The 25,872-nt window shown below is 40.9% G+C and overlaps 1 protein-coding gene across 2 annotated transcripts; it reads right to left on the bottom strand.

Moving 5' to 3' along the window:
* Positions 1 to 194: 194 nt before the first annotated feature.
* LOC6580604 lies at positions 195 to 25,178 on the bottom strand. 2 transcript variants are annotated; one of them, XM_015164321.3, is made up of 8 exons: positions 24,053 to 25,178; positions 11,773 to 11,814; positions 6,352 to 7,770; positions 6,148 to 6,284; positions 3,896 to 5,270; positions 2,873 to 3,820; positions 2,453 to 2,796; positions 195 to 2,282 (listed from the first exon to the last, which is right to left on the bottom strand). In XM_015164321.3, the coding sequence occupies exons 3-8, from the start codon at positions 7,606 to 7,608 to the stop codon at positions 2,087 to 2,089; spliced, it is 4,257 nt and encodes a 1,418-aa protein (XP_015019807.2). In that variant the 5' UTR covers positions 7,609 to 7,770; positions 11,773 to 11,814; positions 24,053 to 25,178; the 3' UTR covers positions 195 to 2,086. The 2 variants fall into 2 exon arrangements, with proteins under 2 accessions (XP_015019807.2, XP_002006430.2); XM_002006394.4 differs by lacking the exon at positions 24,053 to 25,178 and adding an exon at positions 14,399 to 15,250.
* Between the last annotated feature and the right edge of the window lie 694 nt (positions 25,179 to 25,872).

Raw genomic sequence — 25,872 nt, 5'->3', positions numbered from 1 at the left:
AAATTTAAAATTCAGTAAAAAAACAAAATACAAATAAAAACAGTTTTTTTTCATTTGGATTAAAAACACAAAACCCTTTATTTGATTCATTTTGTATATTGGTGTTATATAATTGCTATTGACTGGGCACATTAAGCTCTCTACTTAAAACAGTTAAACGAATAAAGAAACATTTGTTTTTGTTTTAGTGTGTGTTTTTTTTTCATTTTCATTTTATTTTTTTTGTATTTTCTGCTGTTAGTTTCACTTGTTTGTGTGGAACTATTGTCCTTTTTGTATATATTCTTCTTTTTTTTTTTGTTTTTGTTTTATTGTTTACCACCTAGATTGAAAATTTTGTTAATAGCGGTAGTTAGTTATACATAGTTATAGTCAGGTATCAATGGAAATAAGAGTTTAGTATTAGAATATAACACAGTTGTAGTATGTACACACGCAGACGTATATGTGGCACAGGTAACTACATACCTGCGCCTATTCCTATATCGCATACCAAGTGGTATACACACACTAACTATAGCATTATTATTGAAGTACAGTTGTGCTTGAAAGCTGCTCGATTCAATTACGAGAACATATATACAGTACATATATATGGATGTACATATATATTTATATATATTTACTTGGCAAATTTTTCAAGCACTTATTGCATATGCAAAAGATTGAAAAAATAAAACAATCAAACAAAAACAAACTAAATTATCATTTAAATTGCATTTGTTGTAATGAACAAAAAACAAACAAACTAAATTTGTTTAATTGTGTTTAACTAAAGAACTATATATGTTATATAGAAATACCTCATCATCAAGCAGCTCATATCGTATCACAGGCACGCTTTCAAGAAAACTCACTCATTACAAAAAAAAAATAATAATAAAGAGAATTAGAAAGATATTTAAATAATTGAGAAATTCGCAAAGAACTCAATTTCAATTTGATCAGAACTATAGACGAAGAATCTACGCTTGTAGATCGCACGCTACGCTAACAACAACGATCGATATGAGCTGGCCAACACACACACTCACACACACCCATACACACACAACTTTCCAAATATCTTGTTTCGGTAAACACTTCTAGAGACACATATTTAGAAATGTGAATCAGATATATCTTATTCCATCTGATATACATCAATTTGAAAACGTTAAACATTTGAATAGATGATAAACTTGATAGGGCTTTTATGATATCGAAACTAAGGCAGAGATAGACATAGAATCTCTAAAAATGTATAGATTATTATTCTAGATTTAGATTTAGCTCTGCTTAAATAATGTTTCCCGTCTCTTAGCCAAATCAAATTTATGGTTAAACAAAATTAAATTAGTGTTAGAAGTTGCCTACGTCAATTGGATAAATTTGGCAAGGGCAATTGAATTCGGTTCTCTTTTAGATGCTGATAGATATCCCATTCTTGCTGCCCCATTTGATAAATTCATTCACACACACACACACACACACACTTATTCACTCATTCGCACTCATTTCTATATTCGTATTGCATATGATTTGTTGTAACTAATTCTTAGTATTGCTATGCGGAGCTGCTGCAGCTGCGGCTGCTCCTGCCGAGAGTTAGCTGCCCATATTATTGTGGACCTCCAAGGATTCAGTGTAAATTGAGATATTTCTTTGTATCGTTCTTTTCTTTTTTTTTTCTTTTTGTTTTTGTTTTTGCTTTTGTTTTGTTGTTGGCCCCTTTACAAACAGAGATAGAGTTAGAGATAGAGATAGATAGAGAGTTGGTTGTGTTTAGCTGTACATCGAAATGTTCTCTTTCAATTTTAAACTAGAGGCCTTAAAGTGACTTTAACAGAGGCCGGGCTGGGCTGGGCAGGTCAGAGTAGAGTAGAGTAGAGTATAGTTAGAGTAACTAATGAAGCGGTGTGTAAATTGCCGGAAATTTGTCTCGATTTCCGCTGTTAGGGTTGCCTGCCTACAGTTGATATCTGGGACAGTGTTGCCAGAGTTGCCAGCGCAGCTGCAGCTGCTTCCAGAGGCGCCGCATCATGTCGCCGCCGTTGCCACAGCTGTGGCCGCTGACACCAGCCACGCCCAGGACGTTCAGCAACTACTAAATCTTGCCGGGACTCTCCTGTCGCGCACTGTAGCGCGGCTCCTGTGGCATCAGCGTGTCCGTCACCAGCTCATTGGCCGCCTCCACCAGGCCCTTGGCGTGCGCCGCCGCCGTATCGCAGTCCGTTCGCCGTGAGATCAACAGCCGAATGTCCGTGTGCAGCGACAGGCGACCCGATCGAGATGTCTGGAATCTGTAAGCCACAGAGATACAAACATTTCAATACATTATTGCATTCAATTGAGCTTAATCTAATCGAGGTTTATCTCCCAACCCAAAATACAAATTCATTCCGTTCTTCTTGCTTCTTGCTTCTTGCTTTCTTTGCATTTCTGCTTTCTTTTCTCCTCCCACTTCACTGACCTCAGGTGGATGGAGTAGCGCAATCGCTTCATCTGCTCGGCGGTAATGAAGTGTCCCAATTTGCTGGTGGTGCTCGTCGCCGCTGTCGGGCTGCTCGGCTCACGTGCGCAAGGCTTTGGCTGTTGGCTCTGCAGCGCGATGCCGTTGACGCAGGCAGTCGCGCCTGGTAGCTCCTCGGCCAAGATGCGCTGGCGTATGAACGTGCGATGCAGCGGCGGCATATCGCGCATGTCGTACGGAATGACAAACATCCGCACCACCGTGCCCATGGGATTCAGCAGCGTGGCCTGCACAGTGCCCGATCGCGGCACAAAGTAACCTTTGCGTGGCAATCGAATCTCGCACTGTAATGAGAGCCAAATCATTGAGAGAGTCATTTAGTGTTTGGGCATTCACAGATATCAAGCCGGGAGTACGCACCAGGTAGGGCGTGCTGAGCGTCTCGCCGTGCAGCTCATAGAAGTACGAGGAGGCCGGAATGGTTAGCTGTGTGGGACAGAAGCCGCCCGACGCGCCCAGCTGCAGACGAAAGCCCGCCACCTCGATCTTGGGCAGCAGACGCTTCTGCAGCAGCGACTCCTCCAAGTTGCCAAGCAGCGGTCGCCCCCCGAACTGTGTGGCCAGGCGCGCGCGCGACTTCAGCGGCGAGCCAGCCGGACTGCACATGCCCGACTCGAGATCCTCGTCCGACAGCTGCTCGTCGGAGCCCAGCGAGCTGCGATCCGAGCGATCGCTCAGATGGCGCGAGCGTCGCTTATAGAACGCCGCCTGCTTGGCAAAGCGCGGCGACACGGACAGCGCGTTGGGCAATGTTGGCGCCGAATAGGACTTCTGCACGGGCAAATTGCCAGCCACCGGCTCCGGTGGCGTCAGCAGCGACGCAGACTGCGACTGCGACTGCGATTGGGCATAGGTGAGTGCTGGCGTCTCGAAGCAAAAGGCCAGGCTGCTGTCAATCGTAATGGGCGCCGAGCTGCTGCTGCCGCTGCCACTGCCGCTGCCGCTGCTGCTGCAGAAGATCGTTGTCAAGTTAACCTTGGGCAAGGCCTTGCGCAACAGCGGCGAGAGCAGCGGTGGCGGCGTCTCCCTGTCGAGCATGGAACCATTGCAATTCAGCCGCAGCTGATTCGCCGCTTTGGCAGGCAGATGCGCCAACTGCTGCTGCTGCTGCTGCTGCTGTTGCTGTTGCTGCTGGGGCAGAAACTCCTGCAGCTTGAGCGGCACATGGCTGATGGGCGTCTTGAACTGCACCACAATGCGCTCATCCAAGACACAGCTGGCAGCCACATCTGTGGGCGTCTGACAGCGCTCCTGGCCAGCATTCAATGAGCAGCGGTCGATGTTGGGCGTCAGCTTTGTCGAGGCGCTCTGCAACAAGAATGAATGGATGAGGAATGCATTAGGAATGGGCATATGAATGAGGATGGTCGTGGATTGATTTACCAATGCCAACTCTTGCTCCATGCTGTTGTCCTCGTCTTGGTCCACGCTGCCGCCGTCCTTGCTGTGCCCATTCGTACCATTTGAGTGAAGCTCTGCCTGCTGCTGCTGTTGTTGTTGTTGCTGATCTCCTCCAGCTTTGCCGTTGGCAAAGTTGTGCTGCGTCTTCTGGCGTTTGCACACCTGACAGCCGCTGCTTGGCGCCGGCTTCACTTGATTGTTGTTCTGATTGCTACGACTCTGACCCTGCACTAGACCAACATTGAGATCGTTACACGTTGCTCCCGCAGCTGCTCCTGCTCCTCCTGCTGCTGCTGCTGCTGCTTTTGGCATCGGCTTGCGGTTCTTTGGCGTACGCTGTATGGCCTGCAGTAGCAGCTCGGCCTTGCTGCGCGGCGTGCCGACAATGAGATCGAAGCTGCTCAAGCTGCAGCTGGATGTGTCCTCCATTTCGGAAGCACTCGTATCGCCAGCATCGACCGCAGCATTCCCGTTGCCATGCTCGCAGTTCAAGCAGAGCAGCGTCTTCTCGCTGCCGCACTGCTGGCAGCTGCTCAGCGAGGTTTGTGTGCCCGTCGAGATCATGGCAATGCGACGCGGCGCCGCCAGCACTGTGAGCGCCATTGCCTGCGTTTGCGTCTCCTCGTTGCCCTCGTCCATGGGCTCCATGGACTCCAGCTGCTCAGAGGGTTTGCGTTCACGCTTCTTGTCGCGTCGCTGCATTCGCTTGCGGTACTTTTGCAGCTGCTTCTCCCGATGCCCGTCCAAATCATCCGCCTCCACCGCCGCCTCCTGTTGCCTGTTGGCCCCATATTTATCACAGCTGCTAGCGGGCGGCGTTGTGCTTATCACAATTCGTGCACCCAGCCCAGTGGGCGTGGCCGCGCACATGCCACCGCCGCCAGTGGGCGTACTGGCCGCCGGCACAGGTCGCGCCACCCGCGGCTTGGCCACCGACGGCGACACGTGCGGCAGGCCGCCATTGAACCGGGGCAAACTCTTCACACAGACCGCAACGCTGAAGTTCTCGGCGATGTTGACGTGCGGAAAGTTGTGCACATTCGCCTTGGCGCTGAAGCCGCCGTCGCTGCAATTGGCATTGCTGCAGCTCAGATCGTGTGGCCTGATCCTGTAGAAGATGTTGAGACGCGGTCGTCGCGTCCGAGCTGCTGCGGCTGCTGCTGCTGCTGCACCACTTTGCCCGGCCAGATCACCCGCATTGCTGCTGTTGCCGCTCGCAAAGATCACGCGTCCACTGTCATAGACCGAGGGATCGCATTTGCGCAACAGGTCGCACCAGGCCACGATCTGCGAAAAGTAAAGCTGGCTGCGAATCGCGCTGCACAGCGACGGCAGCGTCATTGTCGGCGGCGGCACTCTGCAAGAGTAGTCAAGATTTAGCAGTAGAACAAACAATGAAGAGGGACTAGGACTAGAGACTATATTAGACCATGATGAATTATGAGGAAATGTCTAAACTAAGCATATATATAGTAAATAAATAAATCTCATATCTCCCATATGAGAAATTGCCTATACTAGGCAAATATATCTCATGTAAATTCGAGGTCTGCATGAGAACTGTGAGGAATTGGTATATATCTAATAAAAATTAGAGATCTGCTTGACTTTACGCTCGTAACATAGGACACTCAAAGGACCGTCGTTATACGCGGAAGACGCTATATAGGCTCATTCATATAAGTTTGTCTGGGCACCAGAATTTGGTCGCAATAACCGTACAGACGCTATAAGCGGAGTCGTTATAAGCGGAGTCGTTATAAACGGAGTCGTTATAAGCGGAGTCGTAATAAGCGGAGTCGTTGTAACCGGATCGTTCGGGTCATAATTGAACTCTCCCATTCAGTCAAAGTTGGCTTCGCATTCATTCATTCAATGCATTCTGCGCATTATATTCTAATGTGACATTTATTTTGCCAGCGCTATCTAATAAGATCTTTAATATACATATGTGTCTAACATAGATATCTAACAAAGATCTCTAATATAGATCGCTTATATAGATCTCTGACAGAGATCTCTAAAATAGAGCTCTAATATAGATTATAAAACAGATCTCTAACACAGATCTCCAATACAGATCTGTCTCTACAATAGACCTCTAATATAGATCTCTATAATAGACCTCTACCATAGATCTCTAATATAGATCGCTTATTTAGAATATCTCACAGAAATTTCTAACACATATCTCTAATACAATTTCAGGTCTAGTTTGGGGCTTCCACACATACTTCTCCTTGCCGCTAATGATCCATTGCTCCAGCAGAATCTTATGGCCGGCTGGCCCCAAATAAACCTCGATGCAGACGGGCTCGCGGCGTGCCAGGATGGCCTCCATTTTCATACAGTGGGCTCGCCAGCGGGAACACTGTAAAAACGCAAATGTTAGTCAAGAGAGAAACAGAGAGAGAGAGAGAGGGAGAGAGACAACTCACGGTTATATTAACGTAAGACATATCACAGAAATGTTCCTCGGTATCAGCGATGGAGTCGCCCTTGGCGAGGCCCATCTTTCTGAGGAACTGATCACAGTGTGGCCCGTGTTTGGGCCGTGTGGTGCAACTGGAGCTGGAACCTGAACTAGTTCCGTTTCCAGCTGCACTGTTGCTGGCAGTGGCTGTTGATGTGGCTGCTGCACCTCCGACTACTCCTCCTCCAACTCCAACTCCAACTCCCACTCCCCCTCCTCCTCCTCCTCCACCACCTACTCCTCCTGCAGTTGCACCACCCAACGTTGTCCGGCTGCAGTTGTAATCCAGCAGGCTGGCCGCGCTCACTGTTGCTGTTGTTGTTGGCGAACCAAAGCTCAGGCCTAAACCCAGACTTAGAGGTCGCGTCTCGGTGGTCACGGCGGGTCCTCCCCGCAGACAGGTGGTGGCCAGCGATTGCAGCGAGTGCAATATATTATCCGAGCCAGGCGAGCTGCCAGCACTAGAGCTATTGTTGGTCAGAGTCTCTCCAGCTCCAGTTCCCAAGCCTCCTCCACCAGCCGTTGCGCCAGCCCGATTCAACATGACGCGACGCACAATCTCAAAGTCACCGCGATCCGCATTCAGGTCATTTATGGACAGCGCCACCAGCTCCGGCTCTGCGCTCATGCTCTGAGCTGCCGGCGACACCTGACGCAGCTGACAGAGCTTTTGCGTCCAGCGTTGATGCGTGACGCTGCTGGCGCTCGAGCCATTGCTGGCGCTGCCGCTGCCACTGCCACTGCCACTGCTGCTGCTGGTCTGTCCATAGTCACAGTTGTATCCATATCCATATCCCTGAGCCTGGCCATAAGCGGAACGTGGCGTTCCGCTGGCCATTGCATACGGATTCGTTGTTATATTGATGGCAGCCCGTGATGTGGAGGGGCGTGGCGAATGGCGGCCGCTGCTCGACGCTGGCTGATTTTGATGCTGTTGCTGCTGCGGCTGTCGCTGTTGCTGCGGCTGCGGCTGCGGCTGATGTGGTTGTTGGTACTCATCGTCAGATATGGGCCTGCCCTCCAGTATGAGCGAGGCCAGGCCCAGCACAATTGAATTGTAGTTGCTCTGCTGTGCTGCCGCCGACGATGCCGCTGCCGCTGCAACCGCTGCTGTGGCAGCAGCAGCAGCAGCTCCGCCGACAGCAGCTGTTGCTGTGCCTCCGGCTCCATTCTGTGCCAGGCCAGCGGCTGGCGGTGAGTTGGTAACGCTTGTGGGTATCATATGGTGGTGGTGGTGGTGGTGTTGTTGCTTCTGCTTCTGCTCCTTCTCCTCCTCCACTCTCAACAGAATTCTCCTCTCACTTGTATACTTCTGCTGCGCCTACTGATTCTCTTCCCCTTTTAGATGTGGTTGTCGTCCGCTCGCACCTGCACCAGAAGTACACTGCAAATGCGGAAAGAGAGAACAAATTGTGTGTGATTAGTTGAGCTGTTCAAATGAACTAGTGTACTGAACTAGTAAACGTTACTCAGTTTCTCAGTTACTCAATCGTTTATATATGCATAAACAAATTAATTTGAGTCAGTTATGAGTAACGTTCTCTATGCGGAATTAGTCAATCGTTCATTAATGATTCCATGCATGAACTAGGTCAGAAAAACTGTATAGCTGAGCCATTTCAGACTATAATAATATATGAGCATATTAATAACCTATTTACTGTTTGATATTGTTTCCCGTTAAAAAATTGTATTTAGCTCTATCTGGAAAAAAATCTTAAATTCATAATTCTAATATATGAAACACAAATTGCTTCCATCTAGCTTCGCTTCATCATTTATTTCCCAACATTTCATAGATTGTAAAAGCCCAAGCTTAAATTTTTTCATTTTACAATCATGAATAGTTTTAATATTGATTGCAATGGTCCCGCACATACACACATATCCAACGTCTATGTATATGAGAAGAAAAAAAAAAAGTAAATACAAGTATACGAAATGGCATTGGGAAAATGCAGCTTGAATGTCACCAGCTTTTGGATGGAAACTAGGTCAACTGAGGCACCCTGTAAGTCAAATTGAATTATGCTATGAAGGTCCCCCTGTATACGCACACAAATACATAAGCATGTACAAATATGTATATATATACTAGGTATCTTTATATATATTATATAAACTGATAGAAATTTACTTTGGCCTAGATCCTGAGGTTCTGTTGCATTTGTTTGCAATTGCATTACATGCGTTTCGCTGTAGACGGCGACATACTAACACGGCCTCAAAAATGTGGCACCAAAAAAAAAAAACCAGGCAACCAGGTCGTTACTTAATCAGGCAGCTGTTGCTATGTCAGAGAACAGCACAGCGAAACCAGAAACAGAGAGGGTGGGAGGCAATATGCATTTGGCTCTGCAGTTTTTCAATCTGCCAGTAGCAACAGCACATGTTGCTAACGCTGTGACGTCATTTAATATAGCAAAAGCTAGGCTTAGTTGCTAACATGTTGCTAACATGCTACTTTTTGTCCATATAAACAATTTGCAATGTTTCGAAGGTCAGACAAGTAGAGGAATTGCAACAAAAAATTACTTAAGTCGCGCTTGGCAACAAATGCTCAATTCAAATTGCTAAAAACAGCTGTTCAGTATTTGTGTTAAATTTTTTAATGCATGTGTTGCCCAACACGTTGGCAGCATGTTCTCAAAACCAACACAAATGTCAGAGAGCACGCTTTCATCGCTCTCTGCCTATCTGTGTGTGTGTGTGTGTGTCGCTCTCTGCCTCTCAGTCAACTGGTAAACATGTTTGTCTTTACTTTTGCTTTTGTTTTTGCGTTTCTTCTTGACCTGCATACACAATATATAACTAGCGCGCGAGACGACGCTTGTATGCTTGTGTGCGTGTGTGTCTGTGTTTCACAGAGTATAAACCTTACAGAAAGAGAGGCAAGTGCCTGAGTGACTACTAATGTGAGTGTGTGTTTGTATGAGAGCACTGTTAGAAAACATATGATTTTTGTATTGGTTGCTCGCAATCAGTTGGTAATGTTTGCTCACACGTATTTTGAGCGTAGATGTGAGCGTAAGCAGTTTTGTTTATGGTCGCTCGCGTCTACACACATATCTACATATGTATACACTTGGCCCACAATAGACAAGCATTTACATATATGTACGCACACACACACTCGAAAACATAACAGCTTGTACGAAAATGAGGGCAAGCGAATGGAACGTAACAGCCCAAACAACAAAAACCGCAACAGTAGCACCAGCGGAGTTTAATAATATTTGATTACATTATCGCATTTTCGCTTTTACTCATTTTTTTCGGTTTATTTTATGTTGATTTTTTTTTTTTTTTTTGCATTAATTATGTTTTCTTTTATTTATATTTTTATTTACTAGGTCTATGTATGTATATATTCGTATTTATATACATTTGAACACATGTGTTTTTTTTTCTTTTGGGACCAGGAAAGAGCCCGATATAAATCATTTAAAATATGACGCAGTTTAAATCGCTTACAGCTCGTGGCGGAACGTAACAAAATGAAACGTGGCAGTTCGCTAGAGAAACTAATGGAGGTGGGAGGGAAAGAAGAATTGCGATGGCTGGCTGTGTGTACATGTGTGGGTTGCTAGCTGAGATTAAGTGAACGGCATTTTGGCAACATACTTAATCAATTGCACTTTTTGTTTTCATTGTGAATTAATTAAATTTCGCTTTGGTCGCCGTCCTTGGCATGCTTTTGATTTTGCAATAATCGTTTGTGTGTCAATGCATGTGTTGTATCTCTCTCTCTCTCTCGCTCGCGTTTTCTAGGTACATATACATAAATATGTATGCATGTACATAATATATGCATATATGCGTTCTGCCTATTTAATTCACTTTATTTTTTTTGAGGCGCAGTGCAAAATTTGCATTTATGTATTTGATCGAAATATGTACATATGTATGGGTGTGCCATTATGCAAAATTACGGAAAGGAAGCAAAGCAAAATATATTTTGTTAAAACAACAGTGAAAGGTAAACTATGTGCGCACAGCTATACAAAATTGCACACACACACATACATATATACAAATATACCATAATAATGGCCTGCACCGTCGCTAGATGGCGCTGCACTCAACAAAAACCAGTTCACTATTGTATATTTGAAAAGCAAAAAGTATTGCAAAACTTTGGAAAACAAGTTCCGACGCTGTCGTCGCCGTCGCCGTCGCCATTGCCATCACCGTCACCGCCACCGCCACCGCCACTGCCGCAGTCGCAGTCACAGTCGCAGTCGCAGTCGCCTTTCGCTTGGCTGCTGCTTCCTTTGCGTTTGGCTGCCATTTGATTATGAAATGCGCCAAAGGCAGCGGACGCCCATGTCCAATGTCCGATGTCGGCGAGTGCAACGAAATAGCGTCAATGATATGGAAAACTTTCCAAGTCACATCAATTTTGTCCACTTAGTCACCGTTTGCTAAAATGCGTCACAAGAATATACGTATATACATGTATGTATGCATGTATAGGTTTTCATATTATTGCATTTAATTCTCAGTTCATTTTTCAACACAAAAAATGTCATACGAAAGACGGAAGTGTCGCATCGTAATTAAGACAAGTCGACAATATATATTGCATGTTACATCACACAATATATACATATACTATACTTATACATATGTATGTGTCTATGTGTCTTTCGCTATCTTTCTGTCATTTTCACTCATATTGAATGCCATTTTACACGCGCTGGCCAATTATTCAAGCATGCGAGTGTGTGTGTGTGTATGTGTGTGTGAAGCCCGCAGATGACTTTGATTAGACAATAGCGCTTTTCAAATCGCTGTTGACCTCGTTGTCGACCTTACAAAGTGCCCATGTTACAAGCAAACCATCCATCTATCTATGTATCTACATATCTATCTATGTATATGCACACATACATACATAAATCTATCTATGTACCTACATACATACATTCATATGCATATGTGTATGTGGCTACACGTGTGGCGACAACCCTCTTTGCCGCCCTCTTTTGGCGTTTCACAGCTGAGCGACCGTTGCGTTTGAGTGGGCGCCTCCAGAGGGCGCACCTTCCGATACGGGGTTCGCTTTGAAGTGTAATACATATACAATAAGTATATATATATATTATATACATACATTCTTATATATGTAAATATGTATATATGTATGTAGAGAGAGGCCATAAGTTAAGGCGTTACACGAGTTTTTGCTGGCTAAAAAACGTTTGATACCAAAATCTCAAGGTTTTTAAACACGACAAAGAATGTGAAAAAAACGTAGTTTGTCGCAACGGAACTTAAATACCCTAGCATACACATAAATATCATTACTGTAACAATTTAAACATTTTTCTCAAGCTATGAACTTTTCTGCATTCGATACAATACCGAATTAAAAAACACTTACCTTTCGATACTTTGTTAAAATTCCATTATTTTTGCTTTGTTGCTGCAATTAGAATGAGAGAATGAATGTTATTTAATTGCAGTTAAACAAGGTTACAATAAATATACTGTATATAAAATGAGAATTGTGCACATTTATACACGTGTACATAATGAGGTATTGTTTAGATATCGGCATTATCTGTGTTCATTGAATGGGGAATACATTAATTTTAGTATAAAAGCTTAATTATTCAGTTGATGCACACTGAGGCACCCTGTTTCTTACACAATGCTCAGCAAAGAGTTACATGGCTTCGCTCTCCCCTCTCTTACACATTTACTCTCCCTAGCACAGACACATACACATACACAATCTGAGCGTCGCGACGCTCACATGTGCGCAGTAAATGGAAAAAACAAAAACACAACCACACGATTAAATTGTAAACAAACGCAAGGTATCAACAGCAGCAGCAGCAGCAGCAGCTACGCCAGCAACATCAGTCGCGTTTACTTTTGCTCTTGCTTCTGCTCTTCCTCTTTGTCTGTAACGTGAGCACGTGAGTTCGTCTCGCTTCCACAAATAGTGGAAGGGGAACGTCTCCAGAAGAGAGGTGACAGGACAACAAGACGCAATTACTTACAACTGTGTGTGTATTTCTGTGTGCGTGCTTGCGTTTTATTTTTAGCCAAAAATTTCAAAATGCTGCCGCTTTGCAAATCGAGAGCAAACGCACATTCACGCTCTGAACTGTGAGCTAAAGCAACGTGTCGACGAGGAGCAAAAGCAAATGACCGCTCGGTCGAGCCAAGTGTGTGGAGAAGCTGAGGAAAGAGGCAATGCCTCCTGCGCATTGCACGATTTTATTTTTACTCGTTTTTCTTTCAGTTTCTTATTTTATTTGATTATGGAATACCAACAACATTTTACACTCGCTTTTGCTATTCTGCATCACACACACACACACACACAATTTCTCAGCTCTCCGCTCATTTACATTACCAACTGCGCACGTATAAAATTACACGCGATGCGACGCATTTTTGAATTCTTGAGTGTGTATGTATGTGTGAGTTGTTTTTATCGCTCTTTCATTTTATTTTACAGTTTTACAGTGCCCAATACGGCAACAAAAGCTACAAATTGGCCCCATAACAGCAACAAGATGAAAGCAAATAAATTTAGTTTATGCATATGTATGTTTGTATGTTAGTATATGCATATGCATATATAATGTATATATATAAATGTACAAATGTAGATAACAACAGCTGTTTGCTGCCTCTTTTGCTTTTTGTTTTCATTTCGAGTCTCGCTTTTGATTGTCCATTTTTGGGTATTCTCTTATCTATGAAGCCAAATCGTCTGTACACACATACATACATATATACGTAGATTTGTGTGTGTATGCATAATAAGTGAAAGCTGTAATGAATCTAATTGGCATTTGGATTTGAAAATAATTGTACAACGATTTGGTTAGAAATTAATGCGACCCAGCTCAAATGTTTACTGTATTCAAGCGCTATCGGAACAATTTTGTTACTCGTTCGCCTGAGCCCAGCTTGAACCGGTTCGCTTTTGGCTTAACCTTGAAGATCAGCAATTTTATCTTTGTGTGCGTGACGCTGCTGTTGCGCAACTGGACACTCTACTTCTAAAGTTCTTATTGTCGCTGCGTGTTACACAAGGCCAACGGCTGCTGATGCTGATGTAAATCAGTTAACCAAAATCTAGCACCAATAGCAACTGTTAACCAAAGCTTTAACTAACAACTGCACGATGTTGCTTATTCGTCTGTTCGCACCTGCGACGTGCCAGCTGATTGTGGCTCAAGTTGGCAGCGCCGCGCCTCAAATCTTGACAACTTGATAAACGATCCACGTTTCATACGAACATATATATGTGCATATACATACATATGTGTAAGAGTGAGCGAGAAAGCACTAACAAACGGCAACTTTACTCCACAATTAGAAAATGTGTGTCAATTATATTACAAAAAAAAAGACTCAAAAGCAAGTATTTTTCCTGACTTCACACACACCCATAGTCTCTCCGACACACACACACACTCACACTCACATGCAAGTAACTTGAGGGAGGGAGTGGAGCGAGCGAGCCAGCGAGTGAGTGAGCGAGTGGCTAAGGCAAGCAGACGAGTGAGCAAAAGGCAAGAGCGATATTTGAATTGCTTTTCTGTTATTTATTTGTTATACAAGCGTAACGCCAACGCTGAAGGGGGCGTCGCATAGTCTCCCAGAGAGTTTCTCTGTTTGTGTGCATTTGTATACATGTGAATGTGCTAGTGTATGTGTGATCTGCAATTATTCAACTTTGACGCTAACTGCAAAGCTTAACCGCGTGTGTCGCTTTATATTATATATACATATGTACGTCAATAAGTATATATATATTTATTTATATATGTACATGTGCGCATGTGTGGGTGGGCAAGCTTATAAGCTTTGGCTATTACGCTGTTATTGCTGTTCTATGCCATTGTATTACGTCACCAACACATGCGCAACGCACAGCTGAGTGCCTGCAGCGACGTCACACAGCACGCATACATGCGCATGTAAATAATTCAAAACATACAAACATACATCCATACGTCCATATATGGAAAATAAATACAAACCTTTTATCTCAAATTGTTATTTTTTGAACACTTTTGCTGACTACGCTTTGCTTTCAAAACTTTTGATTTTGATTTAATTTTGAATTATGCCTTGCATTTTCAACTGTTCCGTTTTGTTTGCATTATTTTAACTCTTCACCGTGTTAGTTTTTTGTCGCCGTTGTTGTTGTTGCTGTTGCTGTTGCTGTCGCTGTTGGTGTTGCTGTATTTGCTTTGTTTTAGTTCTTGGCGGCTGACAACGGCAGCAGCATTCCAAATTTGAACGTAGCATTTGAATTTTCAACGGTTTTGCGTTGCGTTTTTAACGTGAATTGAAATCGACTCGAACTGAACTCAACTGAATTGAAATGAATTAAAAGAGGACGTTTGCTTCACGTATACACACGCACACAACTAATAAACAGCCGTATCAGTCTCTTTCTCTCTCTTTGCTGCTCAATGTCTATATGTATGTACTCTACACGAGAACGCGAAACAAAACATAAAAGAAAAAGAAAACAAACGTCAGCAGGCAACTGAGAGAGTGTGGTAAACTTTGCACTGGGCACCTGGGCGACTAAACGCAATAAAAAAAAAATATTGAAAAACTTGTTCACTGCTTCGATTTTAATATTTGGCTGTTCAGTTCTTGTTTTATTGCTGAATATATATATATATATATATATACACATATATCTATGTATAATGTATATATTTTAGTCTCTTGCACTTTTGCTGTGGTATACCAGCAGCCAGCCAAGTTTTAGCTTGCTTCGATGGAGCTTTTGCTTCACTTTGCTTTGCTTTGGCTGTCTCTCGATTTTGGACCTCGGACGTTTTGATGTTGTCGCTTACGCTGTCGCTGCTTGAATGAACGCCAGCGCTGCCAGCAACTTTCTAAAACAGCTGAGCGAGCCAGCCCAGCCAGCCACACGACGGCAGCAGATAAATACATATGAAGGTATATACGCTGCTTGCTTTGTTGCTTGTATATGTGTGAGTTGCTTATGTATAAAGCGAACATGCCTTATATACATGCATATATGTGTAGCCTGTGTGTGTGTGTGTGTGAGTGTGTTATGTACTGAAACTACGCCGTTCATTTATTTATGTACACGTTTATGTAGCTAGTTTTGGCATGGCAATACGTATCACAAACACTTCACGTTGCTAGCGACATATGCTGCCAAGATCAACAATGTTGCATCAACAATGTTGCTGCGCATGTATACAAAAATCATATGGGATTTCCACTAGATTGAGAGCCAGAGAGCCCAAAATATAAGAAACAGCACGTCAAAACATATGCGCGACAAGTAAAAAGGAAATGAGTATATATTGTGAATTCACGTATGTACATATAAAGGCAAATTGTTGGTGTTGTTCGTGATAGCGTTTCAATAACAAAACCATGCAGACAACGCGATATACACACACACATACATGCATCCATACATACAGCGAACCCGTTTCCATATGTTTGATGGCTGCTGCTGCTTCTGCTGCTGCTGTCGAGTCGTTAAGTGCTGATGTTGCTTTTGCTTTATATACTTATTCTTGTGTGCATGTACATATCTATATGGCAGATTCTATTTTCTGAGTGTGGCTGCGTGTGTATGCGTAGTTGAGTACTTGTTGGCTTCTTACTTGCTTTTCAAAGCAAATAAACATCGCAAAAACGCATGCGCCGCCGTTAGCGACCCAGACAACAACGGCAGCAGCAAGGTTCGATGCGATACGATTGATGTTTCCTTGATTCTTTTTCTTTCTGTCATTCTTCGGCCATTGCTTTGGACTGCATCAACGACCTTATCAGTAAACACCCACACACCCACACACCTACATACCTACGTGCGTACATAATTTATTATTGTTTTTCTCATCGGCCAAGCTGATATGATATGATTTGACTGCGATTTGCGCTCTGCTACGTTCCGTTCCGTACTGTGCACTGCACAGAAATAAAATCACTTAACGGCAAGACCAAGCGCTAACTTTAATGACCCAAGCAACCAATGTCGGAGGACATGCGACAACAGCGTCGCGACAACAAAGACTCAAACAAAAAAAAAACAAAAAACAAAAAAAAAAACCAAAAGCAAAAGCAAAAGCAAGAACAAAGAAAATGCTCAGCGTGTTCTTCTTGTCTGGGTTCTTTGGTCTGACCTGCCGCGCTCTCCTCACAATCCCTAACACATACACACTCACACACACACATACGTATTTATTATGTCTGTCTTTTGCTGTGCCAAAACAGGAAAGCAAAGAAATTGTTGAACCCTTGAATTTGGGATTCGTCTGCCTTGTCGTCTGCACACACACACACACACACACACACACACACGCATAAACACATATAAACGTCCGTGAGAGGGAAGTTTTATCAGCATAACTATCTACATTCATATGAATGTATATACATATGTACATATATTTGCAGTTTTGTGTACAAAAAGTATATGTATATGATTTATTATTCTGTATAATTATATTTAGATTTTTATGTTTAGTTGGGGTTTTTGTTCTTATAATACAAAAAGGACATAGCGTTAAGCTGTGGGTAGTCTTTATAAATTAATTTAATATTTATTTAAATTAAAATAATCTCATTAAAGAGATCATTACCAAGATAATTTATATAATTATAAAAATATATTGTGTAAATTTATCTTTGTGTACAAAAAGTACGTAAAATAATTGTATTATGCTGTATTCAGCTAAAAACTTGGATAGTTGTTTTTTATTGACTTAATATTAATTTTAGAAAATTATCACATTTACCAAGTATATACACCTATACATATATACCTAAACATATGTACATATGTATATAAAGTTATATTCTGTTTATTTTGTTTTCTCAATCTTTATGCTCTCTGTTTGTGAGAGTGAGAATTTGAAAAATGTATAGTTTTTCTTGGATTTGTCTCGACCCTAGGGTCGCTCTCTTAGCTTATCGAGCTCTATCACGAGATGACAAATATTGACTGGAGTGTTCCTCATGTTACGTACTTAGTAGTACAAATAAAACGTGTTCTCACAAAAAGAAAGAAAACAAAAAATAGTGAGAATACTACAGACCGAAACGTTTTTCAAAATTTTCCATGATTAGAGAGAAACAACAGAAAGACAACGGTAAAAAGGTGCGTCGCATAGATCGCAACTGGCTGACGAAAGAGAAACAGCGAAGAAAGACCGCAAGAAGGAGATGAACGGAAGCAATTGAAGATTAAGTGACTCAATCGTTCAACTAAAAATATACAATTAAACTCAACTAACAACAACAATTAACCAGAATTGATTAAGAGAATTCCCCTATAAATTGTTGATAACAATGCAATTTCTTCTATTTGTCGCTTTGAGAAAGAGCAATAATAACAGACCTAAACAGTTTGCCTATTTATACTTATATGTACATATTCAAATATTATATTTTTTGTTCGCTTAAATAAGTTAATTGCTTATTTTCCACTAACATAAATGGGCACACACTGTTTTGGTTTTGTCTCTCTGGGTGTTTGGGTGTGTGTGTGCATGTGGGGGGGCCATGCCAAAAATGTTGCTAGCTCGCGCACTCATTTTTGTACTCTCTTGCTCGCTCTCGCTGTCTCTCTCTCTCTCTCTCTCTCTCTGTTTCTATCTCCGTCTCTCTTTTTACTGGCAGCACTTAAGCTTCACAGCTGCTGCCGCTGTTGTTGTTGCTGCTGAGTGTTGGGGGTTGAGAGTATAATAGGTGTTGATAAAAGGCAGCGCTTCTTTCTATGTGTGTGTATGAGTGAGTGCAAGTGTTTGTTGGCTGCTTTGCAAGTGTATGCGTGTGTGTGTGCATATGTTTGTATGTGCGCAGTTGTTTTTAATTATGGCGATCAGCTGTTTTAACAATCAAACGGTTAAAAGCCTTACGAAAGCGAAGATAGAACAACAATAAAATGAACAGCAGGCGGCATAATAGTGTTATATACATATTGTACAATATTGCCACTATGGTTCTATTGGTAAATGCGAGCAACTTTGTAACTATGTGTATGTGTGTGTGAGTGCTTGTGTAAGTGTAATCATTTGTGTGGGTGCCTTATTTACCATAACTTATAAATTATAGAGCTTCTACTTTTGTTATGGTCCGCACGTTGCTATAAATGTGAAATTGTATAGAACGCAATTGCTCAAATTGTTGTCGATTCTATGTATGTATGTATGTGTGTGTGTGTGTGTGTTTGTATTGTGACCATTGGACTGCCGCTTGAGATTGATTGCGAGCAAATATAGACGCTCGGCAGACGACTGTTATACAAGGGACGCGTACTGTGTAAATAAGTTTGTATGTATGTAACTATAAGGAATATATAACTACATACATACATACATATCTATTCACGCGGATATGCACGTTGTATACTTATGGGAGTCACCCTCAACAAATGTTTTTTTTTTCTCAATTTTTCTCTAGACAAACAAAGACTTTACCACCTGAGAAACCTTTTTATTGTATTCCAAAGATTTAATTCCCTTGCAAATATATCACATTATAAACTATTATGATATTAAAGTGGGTAACGGTGATAAAATTGTTTAGCTACATTCGTAGCTCATAAATAAACGTTTATGTTTTTATACATAAAAAAAAACATTTTTCGTAACTTTTAAATATCTTCTACAAAACCAGTTAAATTAGGTGTGACATACGTATATATACATACATATATTATTTACGATCTTGACCGTAGATCCACGTTTTTATCACTGTCACACTGTAATATAATAATTCAAGGCGGAAAAATTTAGCTAATGTACAATACAATATACTATATATGCTTATATTTTAATTATTTCGTACAAAAATTACCTAAGACTTTTATGAGTCATTTATGTGAGCAATAAATATTCCAATTTATAAATGAAATAGAATTTAATGACTATACAAAAAATATATACATACATATACATACATATATCCATAATTAGATATGCATACTTATGTATCTACTCATACTTACACACAGTTGTAAGTATATAATAATGTTAATTTGGCAACAATAAAAAATCACTTTTGAGCAGTGACGCACTTTGATTAACTTGGCTAACAAAGAATCCAACCATATTTAACATTTAGCGGGGAAAAGAGTCTTAAAATTAAATTAAATTTTGAGTGCTGGCATCAGTTTTAATGAAATAAAATGAGACGAGACAAGACGAGTCGAGTCAAAGAAGCAGGCGTCATCTCTTGTCGAGCGATGACTCCATTCCGTTTATTTTTGTAAGCACAACAAAAATATATACATACACATACATACATATGTACATATGTGTGTTTGCGTCTCTAAGCAAATTGTTTTGTGCTAACGTGTTTAGAGAAATTCTGTGCGCATGTGTGTGTATGTGCGTGTGTTTCTGTATGGAAATGAAACGCAAATTCCACCAAAACAATGCACACGAATATCAATCAAAGCAAAATCGTTGAAATCAGCTAGCTAACCCCCTCCCATTCCGTTATACAAGTTAGATGAGACCATAGCTTAAGAGAAATAACAAAAAAGGAAAGAAAAGAAAGCATTGTTGTAACTGTTATTGAAGGGTGCGACGAGACATCTACATACCAGTCCTTCACACTGGCCATCTCTAACTCACAGTCACCTCATTCTCTCCCTCTCCCTCCCCAACCGTCTCTCTAACACAAAGTGGCGTCCATCAGCTGTCTACATTTTGGTGGGTTCAATGGCTCTCTGGCAACGCTCAAATGTTACGCTCTTTATTTTCTTATTTTCTTTTTATTTTTTGCGCACACGTTGTCCAAAGTCATTCAACCCAAAAACCAAATAACGTAAAATAAAACGCAAAAGGAGGAGAGCGACGGCTGCGGCTGCGGCTGGGACAGCAACGGAACGGGAAGCAGCAGCAACAGCAACAGCTACAGAAACGTCGGTGCTGGCGGGGTCACTGAGCGAGTTCACTCTCCCTCTCTCTCTGTCACTCTCTTTTTCACCCACTACTCTCCTTCGCTTCCCCTTGTTAGCTTAGCGTCCGTTAAACAACAACAACTACAACAAATAGCAATGGGGTAAAATTTGAAAATATTGCGTAGCGTGGGTCTCCAAAACAATAAAGCAAGTTCTGCTGTTGCTTCTACTACTACTGCGATTGTGGTGAGTGTGACCAGCCTCCCTCAAAACAGCAAATGCAATGCAAATAACTCAAGAAGCTCGATGCCTCAGGATGTGTTCATTGAAACTCATTTAGAGATCAACTCGCAAAGAGAGGGCAAACTGTATGTGTGCGTGTGTGTGTTGGTGTGTAACAGCTCGCCTAAATGTCTGTTAATTTCTAAAGCGGTGCAGCACACACACACACACACACACACACACACAAATGTTTTTAAAGCGACGTTGCTGTTATACAAAATTTTTGTCAACAATTTTCAATTTATTTATTTTTTTTTTATCAACCACAACTAATATATGACCTCCTCCACCTCCAAGCCAACTTTCAGATTATCAGCAGAAATAAAACTGGCTGTCGACATATGATAAGCTTAGACCACTGTGCGTTTTATATTCTGTTATCTGGCCCGCAGGCCCATATAAAACGCAACCGCAACCGCTTGGACATTGACTCAAAATGAGAGATGAAAAAAATAAAACATTTTCTGACATTTCACAATCATTAACGACCTGCCAATACCCTTTCCGTTCAGTGAGCTCTTTAAAAAATCAAGGAATATAAATAATGTTCTCTTAGAGATAGCTAAAGTAGGTTAAATGCATATCATATAAAACAGCATTTACATACAAAATAGAACACGCTGAATTTATTCACTTTTCAATATGCGCAACAAGCTATTTCTTCGCTTCTCTTTTCACGTCAACTTTGTTCTTGTATGTATGTATATCTTGTATATATGTAGGTGTACATTTAAATGCTTGAATATATGTGTACATTTCTACTTATGGTAATCTTTTTATACCCTGAACCCATTTTCAATGGGAAATCAGGGTATAATGGTTTTGTTGAAATGTATGTAACAGGGAGAAGGAGGCGTGGCAGACCCCACAAAGTATATATATTCTTGATCAGGGTGACGAGCTGAGTTGATTTGGCCCTGTCCGTCTGTCTGTCCGTCTGTCCGTCTGTCCGTATGTATGAACGCGTCGATTTCAGAAGATATAAGAGCTAGAGACTTCAAATTTTTTTTAAAATGTCCGTAATTACAGCGCGCATATCAAGTTTATCATTAAAAATCGATAACTCATCCCGATCTTTTTTTATCGATAAAAAACCTTATCGAAACCCAGTTATAAAATTATATCTTCTACACCTTTATTGCTAGAGTCTCCAAATTTTTAATGTATGCTTATATGCAATTTATACAATTTCGGTTTTTGTTAAAATTTACCCCCCACCTCTAAATTCACCCCCTCACCCTCACTTTTGTAAAAAGCGTATTTCAAATACTAGAGACGTGCTTTGGCAAGTACATGCATATTCATGTTATAATCATAATCTAAAAGTTTCATGAAGATCGTACGTCCATAAAAAAAGTTATTAAACAATTAAGTTCTCATAGTAAGCGCACACTGCAGCCCATGCGTGTTTATGCGTGGTTGCTTGTATGTGTATGTGTGTGTGTGTGTGTGTGTGTGTGTGTGTATGCGTTTGTGTCTGTATGCGTGTGTGTGTGTATGTGTGTCTTTATGCGTGTGTGTGTATGTTTACCTGTGTGTGCGTAAGTGCGTGTGTGTGTGTGTGTGTGCGTGTTTCTTGTGTAAGCTGAAAGTCGCGAAAAAGTATTGAAATATCTATTGCTCCAAGGGTTCAGGGGATCTCGTAGTCGAGCAGTCTCGACTAGAGCTTTCTTACTTGTTTTATATGCTTAACTACCTTTTGAGAATTTTAAGCTTATGAATAAAATATTGTAAAATATGCATGATCATGTCTAAAACAATCTATTACATACGTAAGTATATTTATGCGTATACATGTACACTTTATTCTAATAGTAATTAAAATATTTCACAATTTAATCAATTTGTTAGTAAGAATCAAAATATTTTTACATGAAGCTCTTTAGAGTTACAGGCTATATCTAGGAGTCTTATGGAAGTATGAATTTTTATGGATTTACGCATTGCTATATACACATCTATAAATATTTGTATGCACGTTTGTATGCTTAGCCATGAGCTGGAAGTCACGCAGGTATGTACAATAAATAGAACAATGAGGGAAAAATGAATAAAAAATCAACGATAAGCCCGAGATAAAAAGTCGACGAATGCGGAAATCAAGCAACAGGAAGAAGTTAAGCAATAAGATAACATTACTGAAATTGCAGTGCCATTACTTAGCACTTGGAGATATTACAAAATTAACTATGAATTTAAAAGATCAACAGTAATCTCTCTCTCTTTCTCTTCCCTTAAACGTATAACACACCTACTGTGAAAGTTAGTTATATATATATGTAAATATGTGTAATCCTATGTGTCTATACTTCTTTATAGAGTTATAGCAAAACACAATAGTGGTATACACAAAAAAATCAGCTAAAATTAAGTGCGACTATTCAAAGATTAATTAAACATCCGAAATTTGTACAAGCAATTAGATGCGTTGCATTTGGAATTTTGTAAAAATAGTTTAGTATTAAATATATGTATGTATGTAAGTATGCAAGTGTATATGTATGTTTGCATGTAAGTATGTAATTTCTAAGCTCTGCTGAATTGTTAACTTTACACTTTATGGTTATCTCTCATTAACTCTCGCTTAATGAACTTTAAGATGTGAATATGAAATCGATGCACTTATACACATACATCTACCCACATTAAGTTAATCTGTCAAGCATTTTCTTTGTTGTCTACCCGCTTCTGGCGTAGTCAAAAGGAAATAAAATAACGCTTCAAAACTCAAGCGAATAAAAATCAAGGATACCCAGCAAGACAGGCAGAGAAAGAGAGAGAGAGAGTGAATGAGAGAAAGAGCGCGCTAACAGTTTCTTTGTCTGCAGCAAAGACCAGAAGAGAATAAACCCAAGCAAAGCTGACGACGACGTCGACGTTGATGTCGGCAAGACTCACACAGCTGATTAAGAGAACAACAACAAAAGCTAACGTGTGCGCTTGCAGCGGGGGTGTACGAAATATGGATGAGAAGAAGGGAGGTTGCTGCGGCGGCTATTTCTGCTAGTGCTTCTGCTGTTTGTCTGTCCACAAAAAATTGAAATGAGACGTAGTGAGACGTGAATTGAAATCATTTACTCATGCCCATATGAGGAGCAGCACTTGTATATGTATATGTATGTATGTATGTATAATATATAATCTATATACATATAGTAGAACGTTGCTATGCGAAGTACATACATACATATCTTTTCATACATCTACTAATACATACAAACATACACACGCACGTAGAACAGAAACAAGTTTTAAGCTCAGCAACGCAATCCTCAAAGTTCTCTTGTGAAATTCGAATTCTAACCGTCATTAACATTGTTAATACTTAAATTCAAATGCTAGAAAACACACTTATGTATATGTATGGTTATTGCATTTATATGCATACATATTTTTCATATATACATAAGTAGTAGATTTTCATACGTAATGCAAAATTGTACGTAATTCGCTAAAGACGCAAAACCAAAGCGAAATGTAATCAAAATGGCTGACTTACCGTTTAACAAACGAATAAATAGAAGGGCAAAGAACTTGCAAGGTTGCCTCACAGCTTTCCGATTATATTCTTGTTGCCAATTAGTTTAGTTGCTTCACTTGGACATTTTTGCAGTTCAGTTGGGCTTTCGCATAATAAATATTGATTCGATTCGCTTCGCAGATCCGCTGCTGCTGCTGCTGCTCCTGCTCCTGCTTCCGATTGGGACTGTTGTTATTCGCCTTCTCCACTCCTTCCTTATTCAATTGCACACAAACGTAGACACACACGCACACATAAAGCAACGCCGACGCCGACGCTCAGCTGTGCTTTGTTGCTGCAAATGCTGCTGTTGCTGCTGCCCCCGCGCCAGCTTACAGCCGACAACGGTAAATTTTCGCACATCGATTATTTGGCTTCGTTTTGAACATTATTGCATGCAGCTCGAATTGAATTAATATTTATTGCACGCACACATAAAATCAGGTGCACCAGAGTCAACAGAGCTGCTTTTTACATAATATGAAATGGACAGAGGCGAGGCGAGGCCCAAGCAGCAGGCGTCAATTTCTTTCTTTCTTTTACTATTGCATTGCACATTCTGTTTCTCGCATTTTGCTTTCTGCTTTCCTTGAACTTATTATAGCATACAGCATATACATATCTCTGTATTTATGTATGTATGGGTGTCACTGTAAACGCAAGCAACACTGCAAGTTTATTGGCGTACAAGGCGGAAAACCGAAAAATAATTAAACGAAGAAAGCCAATTGTTTGATTTTTTTGTTATTCACTTGTCTACCGCACTTTTCTTTCGCTCTCTTCTCCTATGTTTCACTTTGTTGTCTTTATTAGGGAAAATTGATCGTTGCTGCTAAAGCGAATACCACAACAAATTGAACCACAGTCACTGCTGCTAGCGAACAAAACCAATTTCGCTGCTGCAACAACAACAACAACACTTTCACCGCTGTTAGGAGCGTCTTTGCTGCTGTGTTTTGCATAATTAAGCGCGTTCACACACAACACAAAAACACACGTTTTGAATGTTCCCTGCAGATACAGATTGTTAATAATCTCAACATAATTGTTTATTATTTCGATATGCCTTCGTCTACCGCAAACTAATACAACTACAACTCGATTCCAATCGAAAAGTATCTCATAACCATTGGGCGATAACGGCGATAACTGTGGTGGCTGAACGATAGCTACTTATCGAGAAAACTGTTACATTTATTTACTTTATTACTCTTTTCTGAATAGGGCACCACTGAAATGCGCGCTAATTTTAAATATTTCTGTGACATACCCAAATTAAAAATCTTATCTTGCACACATATGTATGTACTTACATATTCACCTTCGAAAGCTTTGCTAATTTTATTTAGTTAAATAAATATTTGTTTTTTTTTCTGTTTTTTGTATAGACCTTAAGGTAATTTTAATTAAAGTTGATGGTTTCATAAAACTATTGATGCACTTATTGGTTCATATATTATAGAAACACATAAATTACTAGTTAATTAGCTATAGATTGTTTAGCTACAAGCCATTAGATGAGGCAACCAATCGATATTTTAAATGCTACATTTAGTTTTAAGCACAACAAATAAATTTACACATATTAAATATTAAATTCCCACTGGCAGCGTGCCTTGTGTTTACTCTACTAAGATGTATGTCTATATGCGTAATCACCAATAAGATAGCTTCTAGTCTTATTAGAAATAAGCTCGGTTTCTTGATACCCCAGCTAAGCGGTATAAATAGCTTTAGTTCGTATAAGAAACCTGTGTAAAAACCAATTGGTAGAAACTCGAAAGGGAGATGACCAAAAT

The sequence above is a fragment of the Drosophila mojavensis genome, unplaced genomic scaffold (assembly GCF_018153725.1).
Source record: "Drosophila mojavensis isolate 15081-1352.22 unplaced genomic scaffold, ASM1815372v1 contig_81, whole genome shotgun sequence".
NCBI classification, from domain to species: Eukaryota; Metazoa; Arthropoda; class Insecta; order Diptera; family Drosophilidae; genus Drosophila; species Drosophila mojavensis.
This window is presented reverse-complemented; position numbering and strand designations above follow the sequence as displayed.

Excerpts from the sequence above, each read along its gene's own strand:
- LOC6580604 (XM_015164321.3), bottom strand. The coding sequence starts at position 7,608 with ATGATACCCACAAGCGTTACCAACTCACCGCCAGCCGCTGGCCTGGCA. Across the intron at positions 6,285-6,351 it reads TGTCTTACGTTAATATAACC|TGTTCCCGCTGGCGAGCCCA; the intron begins GTGAGTTGTCTC and ends GCGTTTTTACAG. Across the intron at positions 2,797-2,872 it reads CGCTCAGCACGCCCTACCTG|TGCGAGATTCGATTGCCACG; the intron begins GTGCGTACTCCC and ends CTCTCATTACAG.